At 34.3% G+C, this 19,100-nt stretch overlaps 2 protein-coding genes across 3 annotated transcripts in view; one reads left to right on the top strand and one right to left on the bottom strand.

The window, feature by feature from the left end:
• LOC146140646 (meiosis regulator and mRNA stability factor 1-like) overlaps nucleotides 1–19,100 on the bottom strand; it is a 31,055-nt gene that overhangs the window by 2,996 nt on the left and 8,959 nt on the right. For both annotated transcript variants that reach the window (XM_083391286.1, XM_083391285.1), the window contains exons 7-30: nucleotides 18,622–18,788; nucleotides 18,317–18,489; nucleotides 15,859–15,979; nucleotides 15,275–15,309; nucleotides 14,601–14,671; nucleotides 13,231–13,328; nucleotides 12,584–12,759; nucleotides 12,334–12,414; nucleotides 12,092–12,187; nucleotides 11,207–11,260; nucleotides 10,135–10,239; nucleotides 10,008–10,056; nucleotides 9,302–9,413; nucleotides 9,071–9,168; nucleotides 8,849–8,974; nucleotides 5,021–5,163; nucleotides 4,806–4,939; nucleotides 4,292–4,494; nucleotides 3,941–4,171; nucleotides 2,215–2,363; nucleotides 2,027–2,111; nucleotides 1,404–1,510; nucleotides 1,103–1,263; nucleotides 163–296 (exon numbers count right to left, since the gene is read on the bottom strand). In XM_083391286.1, coding sequence (XP_083247412.1) covers nucleotides 163–296; nucleotides 1,103–1,263; nucleotides 1,404–1,510; nucleotides 2,027–2,111; nucleotides 2,215–2,363; nucleotides 3,941–4,171; nucleotides 4,292–4,494; nucleotides 4,806–4,939; nucleotides 5,021–5,163; nucleotides 8,849–8,974; nucleotides 9,071–9,168; nucleotides 9,302–9,413; nucleotides 10,008–10,056; nucleotides 10,135–10,239; nucleotides 11,207–11,260; nucleotides 12,092–12,187; nucleotides 12,334–12,414; nucleotides 12,584–12,759; nucleotides 13,231–13,328; nucleotides 14,601–14,671; nucleotides 15,275–15,309; nucleotides 15,859–15,979; nucleotides 18,317–18,489; nucleotides 18,622–18,788 — 2,909 coding nt within the window. The remainder of the gene's footprint in view (nucleotides 1–162; nucleotides 297–1,102; nucleotides 1,264–1,403; nucleotides 1,511–2,026; nucleotides 2,112–2,214; nucleotides 2,364–3,940; nucleotides 4,172–4,291; nucleotides 4,495–4,805; nucleotides 4,940–5,020; nucleotides 5,164–8,848; nucleotides 8,975–9,070; nucleotides 9,169–9,301; nucleotides 9,414–10,007; nucleotides 10,057–10,134; nucleotides 10,240–11,206; nucleotides 11,261–12,091; nucleotides 12,188–12,333; nucleotides 12,415–12,583; nucleotides 12,760–13,230; nucleotides 13,329–14,600; nucleotides 14,672–15,274; nucleotides 15,310–15,858; nucleotides 15,980–18,316; nucleotides 18,490–18,621; nucleotides 18,789–19,100) is intronic.
• LOC146140647 (uncharacterized) lies at nucleotides 5,628–7,812 on the top strand. Its single transcript, XM_083391536.1, has 4 exons — nucleotides 5,628–5,729; nucleotides 6,573–6,774; nucleotides 6,966–7,130; nucleotides 7,622–7,812. The coding sequence occupies exons 1-4, from the start codon at nucleotides 5,628–5,630 to the stop codon at nucleotides 7,810–7,812; spliced, it is 660 nt and encodes a 219-aa protein (XP_083247662.1).

Genomic DNA, 19,100 nt, shown 5'->3' on the forward strand with positions numbered 1-19,100 from the left:
GAGCGTAGTAGTTTTTATGCAGTATAGATATACTGTAGAATATGTTAGTTGTAAGTGATAGAGATGTGAATTGTGCAATCACTATCTTTTCCATACCACGTTTGCAAGTATTATTATTTTTTTGAATATAACGAAGATCGAGTTATTGGTTATGCAACCTACCGATCTTGTGGACGAAATGAGTTCTCGAAGCTGCTTATTAACTCCATTATCTCCGCTGGAGGTAGCACATGTAACTTGAGAATTATCAGATTTCCGATCACCAGGTGCAGAAATAGATGAGGACAGAGGTCCGTCTGTTTAAAGACATTAGTACAATTTAAAGAAGAATAAGAACAAACTATAAGTTGAGGCCTTTTAGTAAATAAAAAATCTCTCGCAAACAATAAAATGTAAAGTAAGGATGAGGCTTACAATTTTTATATTGTATATATAATATATACGCATGTTAAGTTGTTTTTTTGTGGAAAACCTGATGATGCCTGGTTTACAGGGCGAAACATATATTTCTGCAAATTTTGAAATAATTTTTTGTGTACAAACTATTGCATAACTATTTATTTTGATCTTTGTATATGGCCGCATTTGTCTTTTATTTTGGTAACTCTGATTTCGTTTAACTCTCTTGTTGAGGTCGGCTGGATTTTGAGGACGTCATTATCACATTAAACCATCCTTAAAAACTAGAGCGATTATTTTTGAAGTCAAGATTTACACGTTAGGTCGTAATTATTGTAAGTCAAAATCGATTAAATTTGAAAATGCATATAAATCGTATACAAAATTAAAAAACACTATAGTCAGCTTTTTTTTTGAAAAAAAGAAATATTTATTTTTATGTCATGATTTGTCAAAATTTTAGTTTTCTAGGTCAAAAAATAATCGCCCTATCAATAACTATATACTAAAATTAAGGATTGAAAATACCAGTAACCTAAGCAAAAACATACCTTTTCTAGCGAGAAATCTTGTAAATAAAAGAAAAAAAGAAAACTATTTCTTGTAAATAAAAAAACAAATGGAGTCAAAATTAAAAACAGTTAATACATAAAGGTTCCCACAATTTTAAATCACATTATCAAAGTAACTGCTCGGTACTAACGTTGCATGTGGTTTCGAAGAACCACCACTTTCTTTATTCCAAACCCCTTCACCACCAAGATCATGGAGAGAGCTCGCAGCATCGCTTCACAAGAACGAAATCCGTGACGTTCCGCATCCAGAGGCTCCCCAAACCGTGTCCGATACGCCTGGTTGAATTCGCTAAAGAGAAATATTAGACCACAAGATTGCCACAAAAATACTTTCACTGCGTGGTGTTGAATTTCATATAGTTGACGTTAAGGTAACTTCGAAACATAATTTTTACATTAAACTCGAAAAAAATTGTGAACAAAATTTACCCTAAAGTCATGGATTCTCCGTGTGACAACAGAATAGACCGAATCCTCTTTGCTCGTTGGTAAATTGGCTTCAGCGAAATTTGCGTCTCGCCATCGTTTTGATCGAACTAAGCAGATATTTACGTTAGGGTAGCATTCTTGCTTTTAATTTATATAGCAATACAAAAAATTGCCCCGTCTTTAATGCGTTTCAAACACAACCTGTAGGTATTCGAATTTAAAGCGTACATAAAAATATTTTTTAGAGCGTAAAATCTACGACCTGTGGCTAACGTAAATTCACTATGTTTTTTTGCCGTTAATAGCTAAAATTACGTAAGCTTCTGTGAAAAAAATCAATAAAATATAAAGTTATTTTAACTGGTGATTCAACAGCATAAAATAGGTGAAATACGAGGTTAAATTGCACTGTAAAAATACGTGAGGGTTCGTCAAAACTGCTGCTTGTGTTTTTCACTGTATTTTTATGAACATTGTAATGTTAAGTTAAAAACGCCAATGGTCCTGTTAGAATCAACAAAATACAAATAATTTAATGACTTGAAAAAGGCTGTGCACATCCATAAAACCAGGTGCCAATCGTGCCATACATGAACGTTATGTTTAATGCCGGTGATTTATACCTTGGCGACGCCTGAGATTGCCTTTTTGAGAACGTCGTTAAGAGACAGGAATCCGTATTCACTCGGAATGATGCTTTCGCTGTATCTGTATTAATTTATACAACGGTTAGCATTTCGAACACGCAAGACCATGTCGCGATTAAGGACTAAACTAATCTAAGTTGAATAAAACTAGCTTATAGTATTACCGATCCCTATAAACTTGGTGAAGTTGATCCTGATCCACCTGGTCCATCGTCATATCCAGAAGAAGAACAAGTAACTGGGCACACAGAAGTCGGATTGGTTTGCGTTCAGCCTGCTTTACCACGAGAGTTCCGTCCACATCTTGCACAACCTGATATGAAACAGGAAAAAATAGCAAAAGCCCAAACTAAGAAAAACAACTTTTACTTTGTAGTTTACATAATTTTATTGGTAACTGAATCAGGCTTCTATAGTCTCGTTTGCTTGCATTTAAATGACAAACGTTGGCGACCAGATAATAAATCTTTTGATTTTAGTGGGATTGCTTTCATTATAGCGGCATTGTACTGGAGCAGGATGCAAAGAGTTCTATTTTACGTGCGCAAGTATTGGACAGTTTGCTGTAATTCAAGTTTGAAAGTGTCTGGCGATGTTATGTACAACTATAGACTGGTGGTTGTTTTTTTTCACACAAATTTACTAGACGGTCTCCTGCATCTTTTTTAATGCTACACAATATATTCTCATAATCACTACCGGCTAGTTTTTTAACTAAATTGAGCGTATAAACGGGTTTTTGATAAAACGATCGCATGTTTATCGAGAAACCTATTTTTCAATAATGGAAATGTGACAATTCGTCGTAGTTTAAATGTAATTACCGGAGAATTGAAAAGTAAAATGACCAGACATTTAAACTTCTTTATTTTAATTATTTGGCATATCCCCGCTGTGTGGGAAATCACGCCACCACTTAAGCTATTTTTTCGTTACCCGTATAGGTTTATAGGCGTTGATATAGAAGCATGTTTTTAACTTATTTTTAGAATCCATTAAGAGCATCATTAACTTAGCGATTTCTTAGCGGGTCCCATAAAACGGCTTCGCGGACCCCAGGTTAAGAACCACTGCTAAAAAGGTATAACAAATATTGAGACGATATTGTTAAAGCACAAAAGTACAAAAGTGTGGTGAATGGTGACCAAAACGTATTTTGTTCATTATTAAAATGATTTTTTTCAGTTTTCTTTATATAATGTATATTTTATGTCGTATGGCTTCCAAATCAGACGAGTTTTGCCTCAACGGTTTAAAAAAGTGTTTTATTAACTTAATAATAATAATTGCTTGTACTAAAGCGTTACGACCATATAACCGGGAAGTGTTCGAATCATCCAGGCTCTGTGCCAATCTACTTTTGCAGAGTTTTCGGAAACATCACAAACTTCACGACGAACAATTACAGGATTTAGGTAAACTTGAAACTTGACACATTGCAGGTCAACTAGCGAGACCCAACGCCACAAACGGCATAATATGCATAGCGTAAATAATCCCTTAGTCGAATTTTGCCTTTTGTTTTTCTATCATGTTTGCGACGCGTATATCTATTGTTGTTATATTGTGCGGTTGACAACACAATTTTTCAGTTGACAACACAATTTTTGTTTTGTTTAACAGTTTAAAAAACATTATTTGAGGTTACTTAAACAGCTTGAAAGAACAACATTTAATCAGTAATCAATGATATATAATAACAACGACTGTATCATGTATTGGAACCATAAAACAAATAGTATTAATTACAAATAAAAACGGTGAAATTAACTGCTGATTAAATTCAATGATTTAAAAAAAATATATTATACAGCCTACAGGAATCTAAAACAAGACTCGCGAAATAGGAAGCCCAACTTTTTTAATTTGTCACATATAGAGACAACACACCTTCACCGCGTGAGATAACTTGCCGATCAGTGCCTCAGCGTTGACGCAGTTGTAGTGGTGAGGAACCAATGGGAAGCCGTACTTGTGCGAGAACGCTGTTTGAACTCGGGCCAACGGAAGCTGCACCGATCCACCATCAGCGTGACGAAGCATGCCGATAATCTGTGACGTCAAAACCTTGAGTTGCTCATCGTTAGTAAGCTGAAGAAATTTTTCCGGGCCGTCGACAACCTACAAAATGTCAAGATGTAAAAAATATTGGAGTATATATAAATACGTGGTACTAGAAGCAGCAACATTCAGCAAAAAATCTTCATGAAAATACACGTTTTTAAAAGTACGAGGAATAACCTGAACAACGTTGGGCAATGACTCGAAAAGATCAACCAGTTTTGTGAAACCATAGTTGGCGAGTTTGCACTGTCTGCCGAATTGACGGTGATAGGCCGGCACAAACTCGGTAAATGACATTCTGCATCGGTGACGAGATTTCAGAATCTCTACCAACTCTCGGGCGAATTGATTGGTTCGCTCGATCTCTTCGGCAGTGCGCTCTGTTTCGCAATAATGTTATGAATTAAACTAACCAAATATCAAGAGGTATAATTGCTGTCGTCGCGGCATAATATAATAGACATACACCATTATGAAAATATAGTGAACCGATGGTAAAGCATTAAAAAAGGTTATCAACACTCAGTTTTTAATCGCAAATCTGACTGAGCAGCCCAGCTGTCTTGTTTACTTGATTTTTGAAAGGTAAGGCCTGAAGACATTTTGTAAATTCGTGTCTAATTAAATTATGTCATCTGTTCAAAAAATCCCAAGTTAGCCCATGTCAAACACAGCAACAAAATCAACCTACCTCTGGTCGGAAGAGATAGAACAATGTTTTCGCCTTCGCCTGATACACAAATGTTACCGTCAGGAATATCGTCCAAAAGGTCTGACAATACGCTCACGCCATAATCTCGCAAATTCCAAGGTCGTCCGAAGGTTCTAAATTATAAACAGATATTCTGCCTTAAAAATATAGTTCTTGGCAATTATGCTACACTTAAATCAACCGTTGTTACGTACGTTCCATACATATCTGGTAGTTGAGCCATCAGTATGGCTTTGTCAGGAGATGATTTGAGTATTTTTATGATCTCATGGGTAAACCTTTTAACCTGGGATCTATGTGTGAGGGTCAAAACTTGATCGGGTTTATTGCCAAGAATCTATAAATAAATAATTCGTTAAATTGAAATGCAAATACCCAACGTCACAACTAACGCAACTAAAAAGTAATCTGGAATATATAGAAATGGTAAATTTTGCATAAGGTTTTAAATGCACAGCAACATTAAACACCTACTTCCAGCGAGCAATTCAGTATAGGTTTTTTCATAATAGTTTACAGTTCTCATATCTGTTGTACGTTGGGCGAATAGCTAGGCCTTGTGATTCTAAATTAGATTTTTGGTGGTATGTAGTTCAAACGTTAACCGTTTGATACCCCCTGTTTGTATGAATAAAACTAGGCCAAACAACAAGCAATTCTAAAGCAAAACATTGTGGTCACCTTCAAAGAAAATTCACATATATCACGCCATGTCAGGGCAGATAATAATTAAACACAGACACGATCTGCGCACCTGGATCAACATTACAGGTCGTGCTGTACATACACACATAGAATAAAATGCCAAACGAGGTTAAATTCAAACTAATGGGTGTGATTCCTTTTCAAGTTTTCCGCACGGTGAAACCCGATGAAAGCCTGGTTGTGATAAATCCAGGATGTGTAGATTATTACATAAAAGTCATTGCAAAGCAGAGCTTCATATATAGAGCGTGAGTTATTCCTTGGGGGTTATTTGCTGATAACAGTTATAACGTAAAGCATCAAAACATGGTAAGTTAACATTACTTTTAAACTAGTCTAATTTTCATAAATTTTTACCAGTAACTGTGAAAGACCGCATTTACGATATAAGATACTACTTATCTATCAAGTCACGTTTATTATTTATTACTAAGTTATCATATTAACCGTATTGCAAAAAATATTAACCGTATTTGCAAAAAATAATACAGAACAGCTCATTTTGGGCAATCGTTTCCTTCATATTGCTGTTATGCGACGCCCAACCAACGAAAGCGGAAGAAACTGCCGAAAAAAAGCTTTTAAACAAAGTGAGTTGCGACGGTCTACTGACGAAGAAAATAAATGTCTAATAATTTTATTTATAAATTTGAATCTATACCTAATTTTTTGGGCGATTTAAATAGAAAAATCATGGACTCTCTGGTAAAAACAATTCGATAACAGGGAATTTAATTTCGGTTAGGCCTTACATTGTCATGTTTGGTAAAGCTCGATTGCCACGTTTAGCCTATGCCAGGGATGTCCAACATTTTATTATAGTGGGCCGCATTGACACTTGAAATAATTTAATGGGCCGCAGAACCTATCAAGTTTCAAGATTAAGTATTGGCCTTTAGAGGTATATATATATTTTTTACCCATATTATACTATTAGTGCGCCCCTAAAAGCTGACTGGTACATTTTAATTAGGCTAATATTGAACGTTTAAAATACTACTTGGGAGTGAAAATGACTAGCGGGCCGCACAAAAATTTCAGGCGGGCCGCAGGTTGGACATCCCTGGCCTATGCGTTACTGTTTTTGTTTTACAGTTTTGTGGATTCTCTGTGGAGCAGTGCAAAACAGAACCCTATAGCCGACTAAAGTCTTGTAAATTAGCGGTCAATGCACCAGAAGCACTTGCTGCATTGTCATCGAATTTTCTATGCTCTAGCCGTGATGTTATAAATCAAACACATGGTATGTGATTTGGTTTTGTTGTTTCACAACAGAACTATTTAAAAAAAAACTCTAGTGGTCCAAAACTACAAAAGAAATTAAAAAAAAAAGGATTGTCAAGAAATGAAATAATCACATTTATTATTGTAGTAGCTGCTTTTTTCTTAACGTTAAAGAAAAGTAAAATTTTAACATTTATTTAGAAGAGGCAGCCAACCATTCAAACTGGACTATGGGGTCCGATCACAGCGTAAGCAAGCGATCTACAGACAATAAGTGTAACATTTGCATGACGCGATCAACTCAGCAGATCATTTATGCTGCACAAGACGCCGAGTACGGAACAAATCGCCTGCTGGAGCTTTTGCAAGACCCATGTAAAACGTTTTACCAATTTAGAACATAATTAATTAATGTCTATGTATTGGAGCATAATGGTTGGAGGTTGTAGTAAGACGTAATAAGAATATCAAAGCCCATACAGAAGTAGGTATCATTTTGGACGTTTCGAATAACTCTTTATTCATTTTCAACATCATGAAAAATGAATAAAGAAAATGATGTTGAAAATGAATAAAGAGTTATTCGAAACGTCCAAAATGATACCTACTTCTGTATGGGCTTTGATATTCTTATTACGTCTATGTATTGAATGTTGGAAAAAATAATTTTAAAATTTTATCCACAAATTTACAATAGACATTGGCACAAATAAGTTAATAAAAAGTTTAAAATCCAAAACGAGGTGTAACCGTTGTGTTACGTATTGGATTGCTTAGTTATATATATAATTTACTAATGTGATTTACTTCTTTACACATCCAATTAATAATCATTAGAATCTATAACACAAAACATTTTTATGCAGCCCAAAACCTGTACCAGACGTACAGCATTCAGATTTGCGAGCCTAACATCGAGAGCATAGTGCACGACAAGGTACACAGATGTGGCAAGCAGATGATCGAGTTTCGTGCAGCGGTTTTTAACGACGATGATACGGTTCGAGCACAGCGCGTTCGCTACCCAACCACTTGCGCTCTGCAGTATGACTGTTGAAGGTCGGGATGTACATTGTACAGCCCATAAATATTGAAACAATTTTATTGACCTGCGCTCTGCAGTATGACTGTTGAAGGTCGCGATGTACAGCCCATAAATATTGAAACAATTTTATTGACCTGCGCTCTGCAGTATGACTGTTGAAGGTCGCGATGTGCGGTCCATAAAGATTAAAACAATTTTATTGAGGCCGTTAAGTAGGCGCCCTATTTGCCTAATTAAAAAATTAAAAACCGCAAATATAACAAATATAGTAAATAACCCCTCTATCGAGACATTTATATGCAGATACTAAATTTAGGCTTCATTAATGTGGCAAGGAATATATACATGAAACAAGGGTTTACCTACATTCTTTACAACGGACATACATTTTCATTAGTGTATCATTTCTATAAATAAAAATTAAAAAAATAATATTTTTGGTAAAACCAAAAAATGTTTTCTGGTGACATCCACAGTATCTGCAATGGGTGTGCTGTAAAAGATTCGTAAACACACTAATACATTTTGAAAATCACAATTTGCGTTTTGGAGCTAAATTCTACATATTTAAGTTGTTGAAATGTTTGTGTATTGACATGATGTTTATTCCTGTATTAGCGTTAGTTTTCGAAATAAACGTCTGTCCAGATAAAATAAAAATATTCAAGGAGCTCATTGATAATATGAGCATATAGTTCAGGGAACACATTTATAACATATTAACATATATATATATAAATCAAAAAATTCACAAATCATTTTTTTAAATGCCAACTGTAATATTTACCTTAGGCGCTCAAAAGCGCTTCTCAGCGCCTATAAGTTTAAAAAGTTTTGGAGTCTTTAATTTTCTTAGGACGTTGCGCTGTTAAGTGGCAAAACTATATTTTGATATTTTAATGTTAGCCTATTAAACTCACTACACACTTTTTTTGAAGTATTAGAATGCGCAAAAATAATACTTTATTTTAATTGAAAATACACAACAACATACCAAAACAAGAACAACATCTTATAAAAGCAATTTTAATCGTTGTTTTAAACAAACCTGAACAACGTGCGGCATTGCGGAAAAAGGATCCAACGAATCAGATCCAGCCCGTAACGAATGTCCAAAATGAGTTTGGTAAGCAACCTTGAACTCACTCACCGGGAGGCAACAGTAAGGCTGAGTCTAATAAAATGAACAAACCAACAAATGAAAGCATTAATAAATAAACGAATAAATCACAAAAAAAATAAAACAAAACACAAAAATGCCAATTTATACTTTGAGTAAATCAACCATTTCCCGCGAGAAGCTGACTGCATTCGATGTTTTTGATCTCGAGCAGACTGAAGCTTCACTAGCCGTATCAGAACCAGAACCTTTAAACAAAATATACGTCCAAACATTAGACGCTGCAGATACTCCGCAGCACATGTAAGTAGTAAGTTTGTGAATAAAAATATACTGCCGAAGTGTATATACGAATCTAAATCGAGACCAGTAAAAGCTTACCTACATCACTTTGCGGCTGTGACCACACAACAACCTTATGACCATCGTCTAAAATCTGAACGCCAGGTACATATGAGATCTGGTGCTCCAGGTACACACCCGTATCACAATCCTACAAAACAGGCAAAACAGGACGTTTTGTATACATGACCTATACTTGGGACTAGGTTTCAGCGAATATAATCATTTAAAAACAAAAGTGATAGTACGGTATCATTAAATTGATATGTCTATTCGTAAGAAAACATCGAACAGCTATTCGAAAAAGTACAGAATTCGAAAAAAACCTAGGATAACTACTGATTTACGACATTAGGGCTAGCACGTGACGTCTCTCCGTACATCGCCGCTAGACTTTGAGGCCTCCGGTACAATACCAATAATAGACAATAGGAAATCAGAAAGCATTGTCTATCACAGCTCAAGAATTGCGGAAAACTGATAAGTGGACAATGGACATATGCTAATAATGCGATACTTGAGTATCCGCCTCGTTTATTTAATGCATTAAATTGTGCATTTGAGATGCTGATTGTGATTTGGACAAGTGTATTAAAGCGACTGACAAGTTATTGACAAATAAAATGCGGACGGTGAGATTCAAAAGCAAGAGCTGTACTATTTACTTTAGCCTATAAAATGTCAGGTAGTCAAACACAAAAGTAAAAATTGTCATTAGTATATAATACCAGATGTGACGACCTACCTCGGGATATGGGAATATTCCAAACTCTGCCTGATAGCACTGTTCAAATCTGAAACAATGTGTGAAATGCAACTCAATATATGTAAACGATGTATTTTTTTTCAGCTACAGCTATATGACAACTTACCCGTTAAGATAGACAGAACCGTTATGGGAGTGCAATAAGGCGTGTAGTTTAGCTGAAAACTCACGGAGTCCGATTTCAATTTTGACGAAACGGTACCGATGAGCCCTGTGAATAAACAAAGCTTGAGTTGTTAAATTACTTTATATTCATTCCTTTTCCCGACATTGCTACAGGGGCCCCGATAACACCACAAAGTCGCATTTAGCCAAATATGCCGCTTCGGTGGACTGCCGAATCCAGTTCCTATCATAATAGCATGAGTTCACCCCAAATACTACTAAAAATGGGGTGGATATACAGCAATCAATTCATTGGTGGTGGCATACATCTTATCCAAACAAAATAGTTGTTGAAAAATATTACAGTATATCTGTAATTTCATACCTTTTGGTGTTTGCGAACCCCTTTATCGCGACCCAAATTATGGTGTACGATTCACAACCAGAGTCAATTAGAATCAAGATGTTTTACTATTTGGCAAAAATGGCGGATTTATGCGTTTATAATTAGCTAAAGTTAAGGTTTAAGCTTCCATTCGTCTTATTAGGATTTTTCACTTAAACTACGAATACGTATGGAAAAACTGACTTTATGTTAGTTCGCAAAGTTATTAAAACTAAGCAAAGCTGGTTGATTTATCCAGGTTTCTAAATTTAAGACTAATCTAAGATCAAAACGATCTTAATAAAGATTAATATATTTTATAGCAGTTATTTTAATCTGCAGCAAATCCAATAAACACAATTCTCAAAACTAATACTAGGAACCACTGCCCTATATTATATTCCACCTTTACGATTTAAAGTTTGCTGCATTTTATTTAGAAATATGGTATTGTGCATGTGCACATCAGACTCCGGTAGTTATGCGTAGTCTTACTCGAGCCCCGAGTCCGACTGCCGTGAAATAAACTGACTACGTCAGGTCGCGATTTCCGAGTCCAACACCAATTAGGCAGCCATGACCCGAATATGTAATATTTTTTTAGGCGAAACAACAACATTGGTGCAATTTGCAAAATTAGTGCAATTTACTCAGGGTAAATTCAACTTGGCCGATATTTTATACCCACCTTTCTTCTTTGAAATGCATGCGGCAAACAGATGTTGACGGCCGGTCAAAAAATCTAAAAGTAAAACGACGATTTTCAGTTTTGGCGTGGGTTAGATAATTCAGGTGTTCTCTACAGTAGGATTTTTCAATCTTTTGCTCCAAACGACCAAAGATCAATGGATTCTTATATTACTCGAATGGTATTAGTACGTTATAATAATGCTCTGGTATTATCTTTTAGTTTACGGTTGCCAAAATGTGCAAATGCATAGGTTTCGTAATAAGATTTGGTCAGTAAGATCAAGTTGACTTCACCAATCACCATTATCTTTTTTAACAGTTGGTCGAGTTCACAAGTAAAGGCTGCAGCTGCAAAATTCTATCTGGGAAATTGAATAGAATGCTATTCTACTTAGATTCTAGTTTTTCAAATTTAACTAAACTTTTATGTATCCACATTATCACAAGAACACCTTTAAAAGCGATGGAATAAATTTGGTAATCGCAATGCCATTTTCGTTAAAAATATTTCGCGCAATAGTGTTTTTTTTTGGTCAAGACTTAATTTTATTTTAGTGATCTTATGTGGGGTTTGGTCAAAGTGTTATGTTGCGACCGAACAATTTATTTGTTTTTTGCAATATTGCATCGACAAAACAGATAATGTTAACAATATGAACAACCCTAACATAGCTAAACATTTTTGTTTGCACGAATCTCAAGCAAAAAATACATGTAAATGATTCTTGCTTAAATCAGTTAAATATTTAGACTGTTGCTTGTTTGTTTGTTTTTTGCAGAAACTGTTGGTGCCTTTGTTATACAGAGAGGTATAGGTTTCTTTCGATTTTACGATGGCCAGGTATAGCAAGTATATGTATGGCCAGGTATAGCAAGTATATACCGTTTAAGTGAGACGAATACGCCATCGCAACGTTCTTCCAATGTTAGAAAGTCTTGAAGATTTTGAAGATCGTTGAATGTGATCTTTTTGTGATAACTGAAAACAACGTATTCTAAAAATTACACAAACAGAAAACAGCATCATATGTCACACACGATAAATCACTATATAAGAACACATTCATTTTGCAATATGCACTTCAAAAATAAAACAAATAACAAATCCACGTAACATATTCTTACCTCTGCCAATACATATTTATTATCTTTTTAATGTGAATTCCTTCCTGTCCAAACTCACGAATAATGGGAAGAAGTTCTTTTCTATAAAAATAAAATTACAACTTTACATAATTTATAAGTGATACTTAATCGTAAATTATTTACAACCTAGGTTTACCAAAGCATAGTTTTACAATTTTAACAAATTTTTTAACAAAAAAACGAAATTAAGTATAGTTTTGTTCAGTAAGAACTGAAAAAGCGATCTTACTTAATGTTAGCGATTTGTTCACTCTGTCTTTGTGTTATGGTGACTAATATGCGTTTGCTGCCTATCTTTCTTCTATGCAAGTGTTGCAGAATACATGAAGCGGCTGAAACGTCAGGTACAGTAACATCGCACATGACAGTAAACCGGTTATGTGGCCGGATTTGCAACTTCCATATCTAATTAAAATATAACCTTGAAAGAAATGAATTACGAAAAACGTAAACAAATATTACTAAGAATAGCCATTATAGAACTAAAACAATTATGTATAATAAACAAACAAATAAGACTACTTTACATGGGTTGTATTACTACTCGTCATAAGCATTCACCTCTTTACACTTATGTGGGGTTTGGATAATTAGCGAGTGTATTATTGCGACTGTCCAATTTATTTTTGAGGGGCATTATCGCGAGTCGCATTTTAAATTGAGTAGTTTTGTAAGTAGTCGCAGCTTAGAGTGGATAACGTGTGGAGAATTTTTAGCCGTGCCAGGTAACGCTGAGTAGTCTGCTGTAGGGTGAGCTTGTGAAAACATGTCACAAAACAGGGGCGGGTCCAGGGTGCAACCAAGCCATGGACTAAAAAAATATATTTTGCTAACATGATTTTCCTTATATAAATAACACCAAATAAGGTAACATACTGTTGAGTGCTCCGTGACCATTTTCCATACAGCTTCTTGTATTGCTTTAACGCCAAGTTTTGAATCAATGTTGCTGATTGTGAGCTGAACGCCACTTGCTATTATATATACATAAAGTTAGATCACAGGAAATGTAAAATCTGTTTTTTGAGGGTCAGACATTAAATGTAGCAAAATATGATTAAAATGTTATAGTGTATTGTTAAACAATACAAAAACTAGATTTTTGCACGAAATTAAGGTTTATTTAGAGCAGGGGTGTGCAACCTTTTATACTGCGGGGCCAAATATGTGTATTCGGATTAAATCACGGGCCACTTGCATATATCTAGTCGACTATTGTTTTAGTGACCACCACGAAAAGAAAACCGTTTCGTTTTTAGTTTATTGAGAATCAACGGAAAGGTTGCTGGCAACCCGTTTATTCACTAGGTATACATTAGTAAGTTCTGAGCGATGAGGGGATTTCATGAATCCCCCAAAAAAGTGTTCACACACGTACGTTTAACCGAACAATGCATTTTTTGAAGTAACAAATTTTCTCAGCTATGAAAAATTCGAGATGTTTGCGGTAAAAAAACTCGTTTTTAGCTGCGCAGAAAGAAATTTGTTTATTTTTTATAACGAAAAACAATTACATTTCAAATGAGGTAAAACGACCTAACCCCATTCTTTATTATAATTTTGCTATATGGACCACAAGTAGCTATTCAAATCCATTTCAAGAACAAAAAAAATACAGCGCTTAAGGCAATCCACACATTCAACTTTCACACAGCTTGTACACTTTCACACAACTTGTACACTTCCCGCAACATCATCCAAATCATATTTTTGTAGTTTTATTTTGTGAACAGGTCACATTACTTTGGAATTACTTTCGCTTTCTGCTTCCGTCAACCAAGGAATTTTGCTATAAAGTTTGACTCAAAATTATGAACAAACTAGTAATTAACTGAAATTGCTACTGCAGCGATAACTCCATTGTTGTTTTGAAACAATAGCTCAACAAAGGGCTCAACAACCTCATACTGTGGTTATTTTAATAAACTAAAAAGTTACATGCTATATATGGTAACTTACAGTTAGGAATAGTCAGGAAGTTTCAACATTTTAACAGTTACCTAAATGTTTTGCAGTACGGGCCAAAAACCAAAGCACTCCGCGGGCCACATATTTTGGTTCCGCGGGCCGCAATTGGGCCGCAGGTTGCACGCCCCTGATTTAGAGATATCTTTCCCAAAAAACAGTTCACCAGAAATATTAAATAAATAAAAAATCGAAACCAAACTATATTTACTCACTATAAATGTGGTTACTATAATTCAAGTTAAAAATTATGTAAACAAATGAAAGTATCTTTCACTAACTGTCTGCAGCATATCTGGTCGTTGGACGATTCACCGTGTTTGAATGATGATCAACTTGATTATTGCTATGTCTTGAAACATTGATAAAACATATTTTTTATCACATACAGTAAAATATATTTTTTATCACATACAGTAATTTAATCAAAAGCAATTTCTTAAATGAGATAGTTACTTTATTCCAGTGATCGGCAAACTTTATTTGTTGTGGCCCAAAGTACTATTTTCAGAGCTATTGAAGGCCTACTACAAAAAACCACTACAAAATTTTGCAGGGAGTCCAAGTTCACAATTCACACAGTGTTAGGCTGTTGACACCAAGAAGTAGAGACTTGGGCTAGTTATACTGCACACCAGGGGTGTACAGCATAAAAAATATATCTACCCCATAGAAGCGAAAATATATTTAGCCCATAGAAGCCAATTTTGCTTGCAAAAATAATACAGTACATTTAATTACATTCAAGCAACATCAGTCCATCGATTAATGCTCACTAATGAACACCGAGAAAATGAACTTACAGCTACATCACTTTAATAAAGCTACTTATTTCAAATTCCTTAGTTTGTTGTAAATGATAAAACTAATACTTTTTCACTTGCTAAATATATTTTTTTGTTATTCATACAAGTTGTTTTAATTTTGTTGAGATTTAAATAGGCAATTTGCTTACCCAGGTGTATATCTCATCCTATGCTCCAAATGAGTCTGCAAAAGAAGAATTTACTCTTAATAATACAAGAGAGTGATTATATATAATTCAGGATAAAGCAAACCAAATAAAAACAACTGTAACTATATTAAACAAAAAGTACCACCCAACAGGATTCACATATTATATTTCTTAAACATGCAATAACTAACAGGGTTTACATACTATAATTCCTTAAGCAAGTATTATTTACTATACGGTATGTGCGACTTAAACAACTGCTTTAAATGACAGTTGTTTTAAATGTAAATCATTTGTATTTAAATTGTTCAATTACTATATAGATATGTTAGAAAAAGTTTTGTTATAAATTGCTGTTTTGTTAACAAAGGCAACATTATTATGAATAAATGACAATAATATAGAAGGTAAATAATAATACTAAAAAATATACTAGGATTCAATATTCTGGATTCTTTATTCCAGATTTGAAACCTATTATTGTAGAATACCTTGGAATTCCACTTTGAACATCCCCATGGCAAAGTCGCGTATACTATTAAGGAAATTCCCTATTTCATTTTTAAGGCACAGATGCAACTTACCTGTTGGAGCCACCGACGCTTTGGAGTAAAACCTTTGGAATGGGCCGAGAGATCACTAAACTTTTTAGACACGACAATCTTTGATCCAAACACAATTTCACCACCAAGTCTCTTTAGTGCTCTAAAAATCACAAACTGGCCTTTAAAATATATATATCACAGTTGGAAACTTAGTAACAATCACAGTAGTAGATTTAATAGTTTATACATCTAGTGTATATTTAATACTGATTAATGGACCAGAGACAAGTTACAACTTACTGCGTCCTTTTTTTAAAACATGGCCCTTGTACTTAAAAAAAATAAACCAAAACAAACAGTGTAAAAAAGAAACAACACATTTATAAGACTGAAACAATATTGTTTTTAGTGAATAAAAACTAAAACAAGTTTGCCTGTAATACACCTTTTGGTGCTTGCTATATGGAGTATTCCCAAGAATCATAGGAGTGCGTCAATTATAATAATTTAAAGTGTACATATGCCGAACACAAAATTATTGTACACTTTTGTTCATTTAAAGTATTTATTTACTGTGACCATGTGTAAAAGTTAAACTGCATATATAATTATAGGCTGTAAGCCAGGATTTTAGAAATCCATAGATTTTTGAAATAAATAGAAAACAAACAATCTGTGTAACAAAACTAGTTTCAAAACTTTGACCACAAACACATAAAATTGTTTAGAGCAGACCTGGGAAAATACTGTCAGACAAGCAATCCATTCTTTTTTACCTAGCTTGAGGACCCAAATATGGCCAGAGGCGTAGCCAGCCGAAATTTTTTGTTTAGCTTTCGTCATTTTGTTAATTGCCGTAACAAAGACAAATAACACTGTTAGCAAACCGAGTGTAACGCAATACTCAAAAAACAGTCAGAGAGCAAAAACCTTCTAAAAGTAGTAAAACTACATTATTGTATGGCAAATGTTATATTAACTACATCATTTGTGACTTAACAACGCATGACAATTACAGGTGTGGCATGCCTGTGATCAACTGTTGTGGTACTCCTCATAAATGCTATAAAAAACAAGTTATTAAGAGTAAAAAAATTATAAATTGTTTTTTTTTTTTTTGGGGGGGGGGGGGGCATGGCCCCTCAGCTACGCCTATGGGTAATGGGTATGGCTCCCTAAATCATAATTTTGTCTATTTTAATTATGTTTATTAAAATTTTGTTGGTTTTCGCACAAAACTAGTTTGTCTTTGTAGTACTTTTTACTAGGATTATGTTAAACAAACAGCGCCATGTGTATTAAACACTCCTAAAAAAAGTTGATGAAATAATAATAGTATTGTTATTATTTTTGTTAATTTTGGGATCTAAGCCTGCTCCAACATTGCTAGTTGTCATATCGTAAGATTCAAGCAAAACCACAAAGGTTGTAAAAAAGATCCAAAACAACTTTATTCAACAAAAGCAGAATCATTCGAATTAAGAATATTAGCAGAACTGACGATGCTTTTTGCGTAACTATAGTATTCTGCTTTTGTTGAATAAAGTTGTTTTGGATCTTTTTTACAACCATTGTGGTTTTGCTTGAATCTCCTAAAAAAAGCAACCAAGTTGAAATTTCATCAAAGGCCTCTATTTGCATTTTTTATTAACCAATTTTGTAAATGCAATATTTTCTTGTTTTGCCTGAATCTGGTACACCAATTGCAGATTCACTAAATCTGTCAATCGACCCTCACTGCAGGCTAGTTGTTTTTCTGGCATCATTGATCGACAGATTCGGTAAGTCTGCGATCGCTTTCAGTGTACTAAAAATACGTAAACCTTAATAGTTGGTCAAAAAGCAGCATTAAAAGGGCTAGATCACAGTTGTTAAGACATATGTGTGTGCATCTGTAATTGCCTGAATCTATACCAAATTTGCAATATTGCATTGCATCATCAGTAACACAATTCAGACTGAAAAAACACAATTATTATTTTTATTATTTTTTTTTGAAAAATTTTTTTTAGTTATTTAGGATCATGCCAATATGCAATATGAGAGTTATTAAACATAGGTAGATGAACTGAAATGTTATGTGGGATTAGTTTTATTTCATTTAAATGTTGACTATATTCCAGGTATATAAAAAATATTGGTATCGAGTATCGTTTGGCTAAAAAGTTAGACATTGCGTAACGGTTTCGGTTGATAAAAAGAGATATCGGTAAACCTTTATTTTTGGTCCCTGACTCTTGCAGTCAGTCAACAAAACCAGTTAAAAAAGTATTTTTATAGCTATTAATAATAAAAGTCACTACACATACTTTGTGTAATTCAAGATCCTATACTGGACCTTGTCAACTCCAGTATTTTCTGTTTTATCTGCGCCCCCTACAAAAATGTTACCTTTTACCCACCTCTGCTTGACTTTTGAACAAAAATAACCAACACAAGAATTTTACCTAAGTAAATTAATAGCGAATCGCTATTAGCGATTAGCAAAGTCACAAACCTCCGAGCAAGGTCTTCTGTTGCAAACATTAATGTGGCAGTAGGAGGTAAAATCTTGAACACTTTTCCCCCACAATTATTGGACAGTTGCTTTAGCCTGCTACGAATAGAGTTAACATCAACATGCATTGGAAGGTTTGACACTTGAAGATAACTTTCACCATTAGAAAGATCCTAAAAGCAATATACAAGACCCAGTTGTTATTGTGGTTTATCTGGGATTTACCTTACATGAATTAGAGGTTACTTGTTATATAAATGTTACACTGAATTTTAATGTTTTTGAACCATAGTCATAAAACTTACCTTTTGTACATACACAATAGGGACATTGGACACAAATTGGTTATAAGAAACAACAGTATTAGCAGCTTGCATTAGGCAACTTGAGGTATTGGTGGGATGAATTAGCACAACAAAGTATTTATGCCTGTGACGAAGATCACTAACTTCAGAAGTGAAATTGCAGTCGCCTAATAACATGAAACAAATTAAAACAAACAATGTTAAATCAAAACACACATTCAATCGAGGATTTAGAATGTTCAGTCTTCGCGGCCAGCTAAAATTTAACAAATTAAAACAAGCAATGGTAGAATCAAAACACACACCTTATCAAGAATTTAAAATGCGCACTCTTTGCACCCACCACAATTCAAACATTGGGTGTAATTTCAACCATACGCTATTAAATGATCTTAAAAGATATTTCATGCAAATTATGATATACTGATGATGCCTTTGGTGGCGAAATATATTAAGATGTTATAATAATGTCTGATCTT

This window comes from Ascidiella aspersa, chromosome 6, assembly GCF_963924565.1.
Source record: "Ascidiella aspersa chromosome 6, kaAscAspe10.2, whole genome shotgun sequence".
Lineage (NCBI taxonomy): Eukaryota > Metazoa > Chordata > Ascidiacea > Phlebobranchia > Ascidiidae > Ascidiella > Ascidiella aspersa.

Bases quoted from the DNA above. Each gene is read 5' to 3' on its own strand.
- LOC146140647 (XM_083391536.1), top strand. From the start codon at position 5,628: ATGCCAAACGAGGTTAAATTCAAACTAATGGGTGTGATTCCTTTTCAA. The intron at 6,775-6,965 runs GTATGTGATTTG...TAGAAGAGGCAG, and splicing joins TGTTATAAATCAAACACATG to CCAACCATTCAAACTGGACT. The intron at 7,131-7,621 runs GTAAAACGTTTT...ATTTTTATGCAG, and splicing joins GGAGCTTTTGCAAGACCCAT to CCCAAAACCTGTACCAGACG.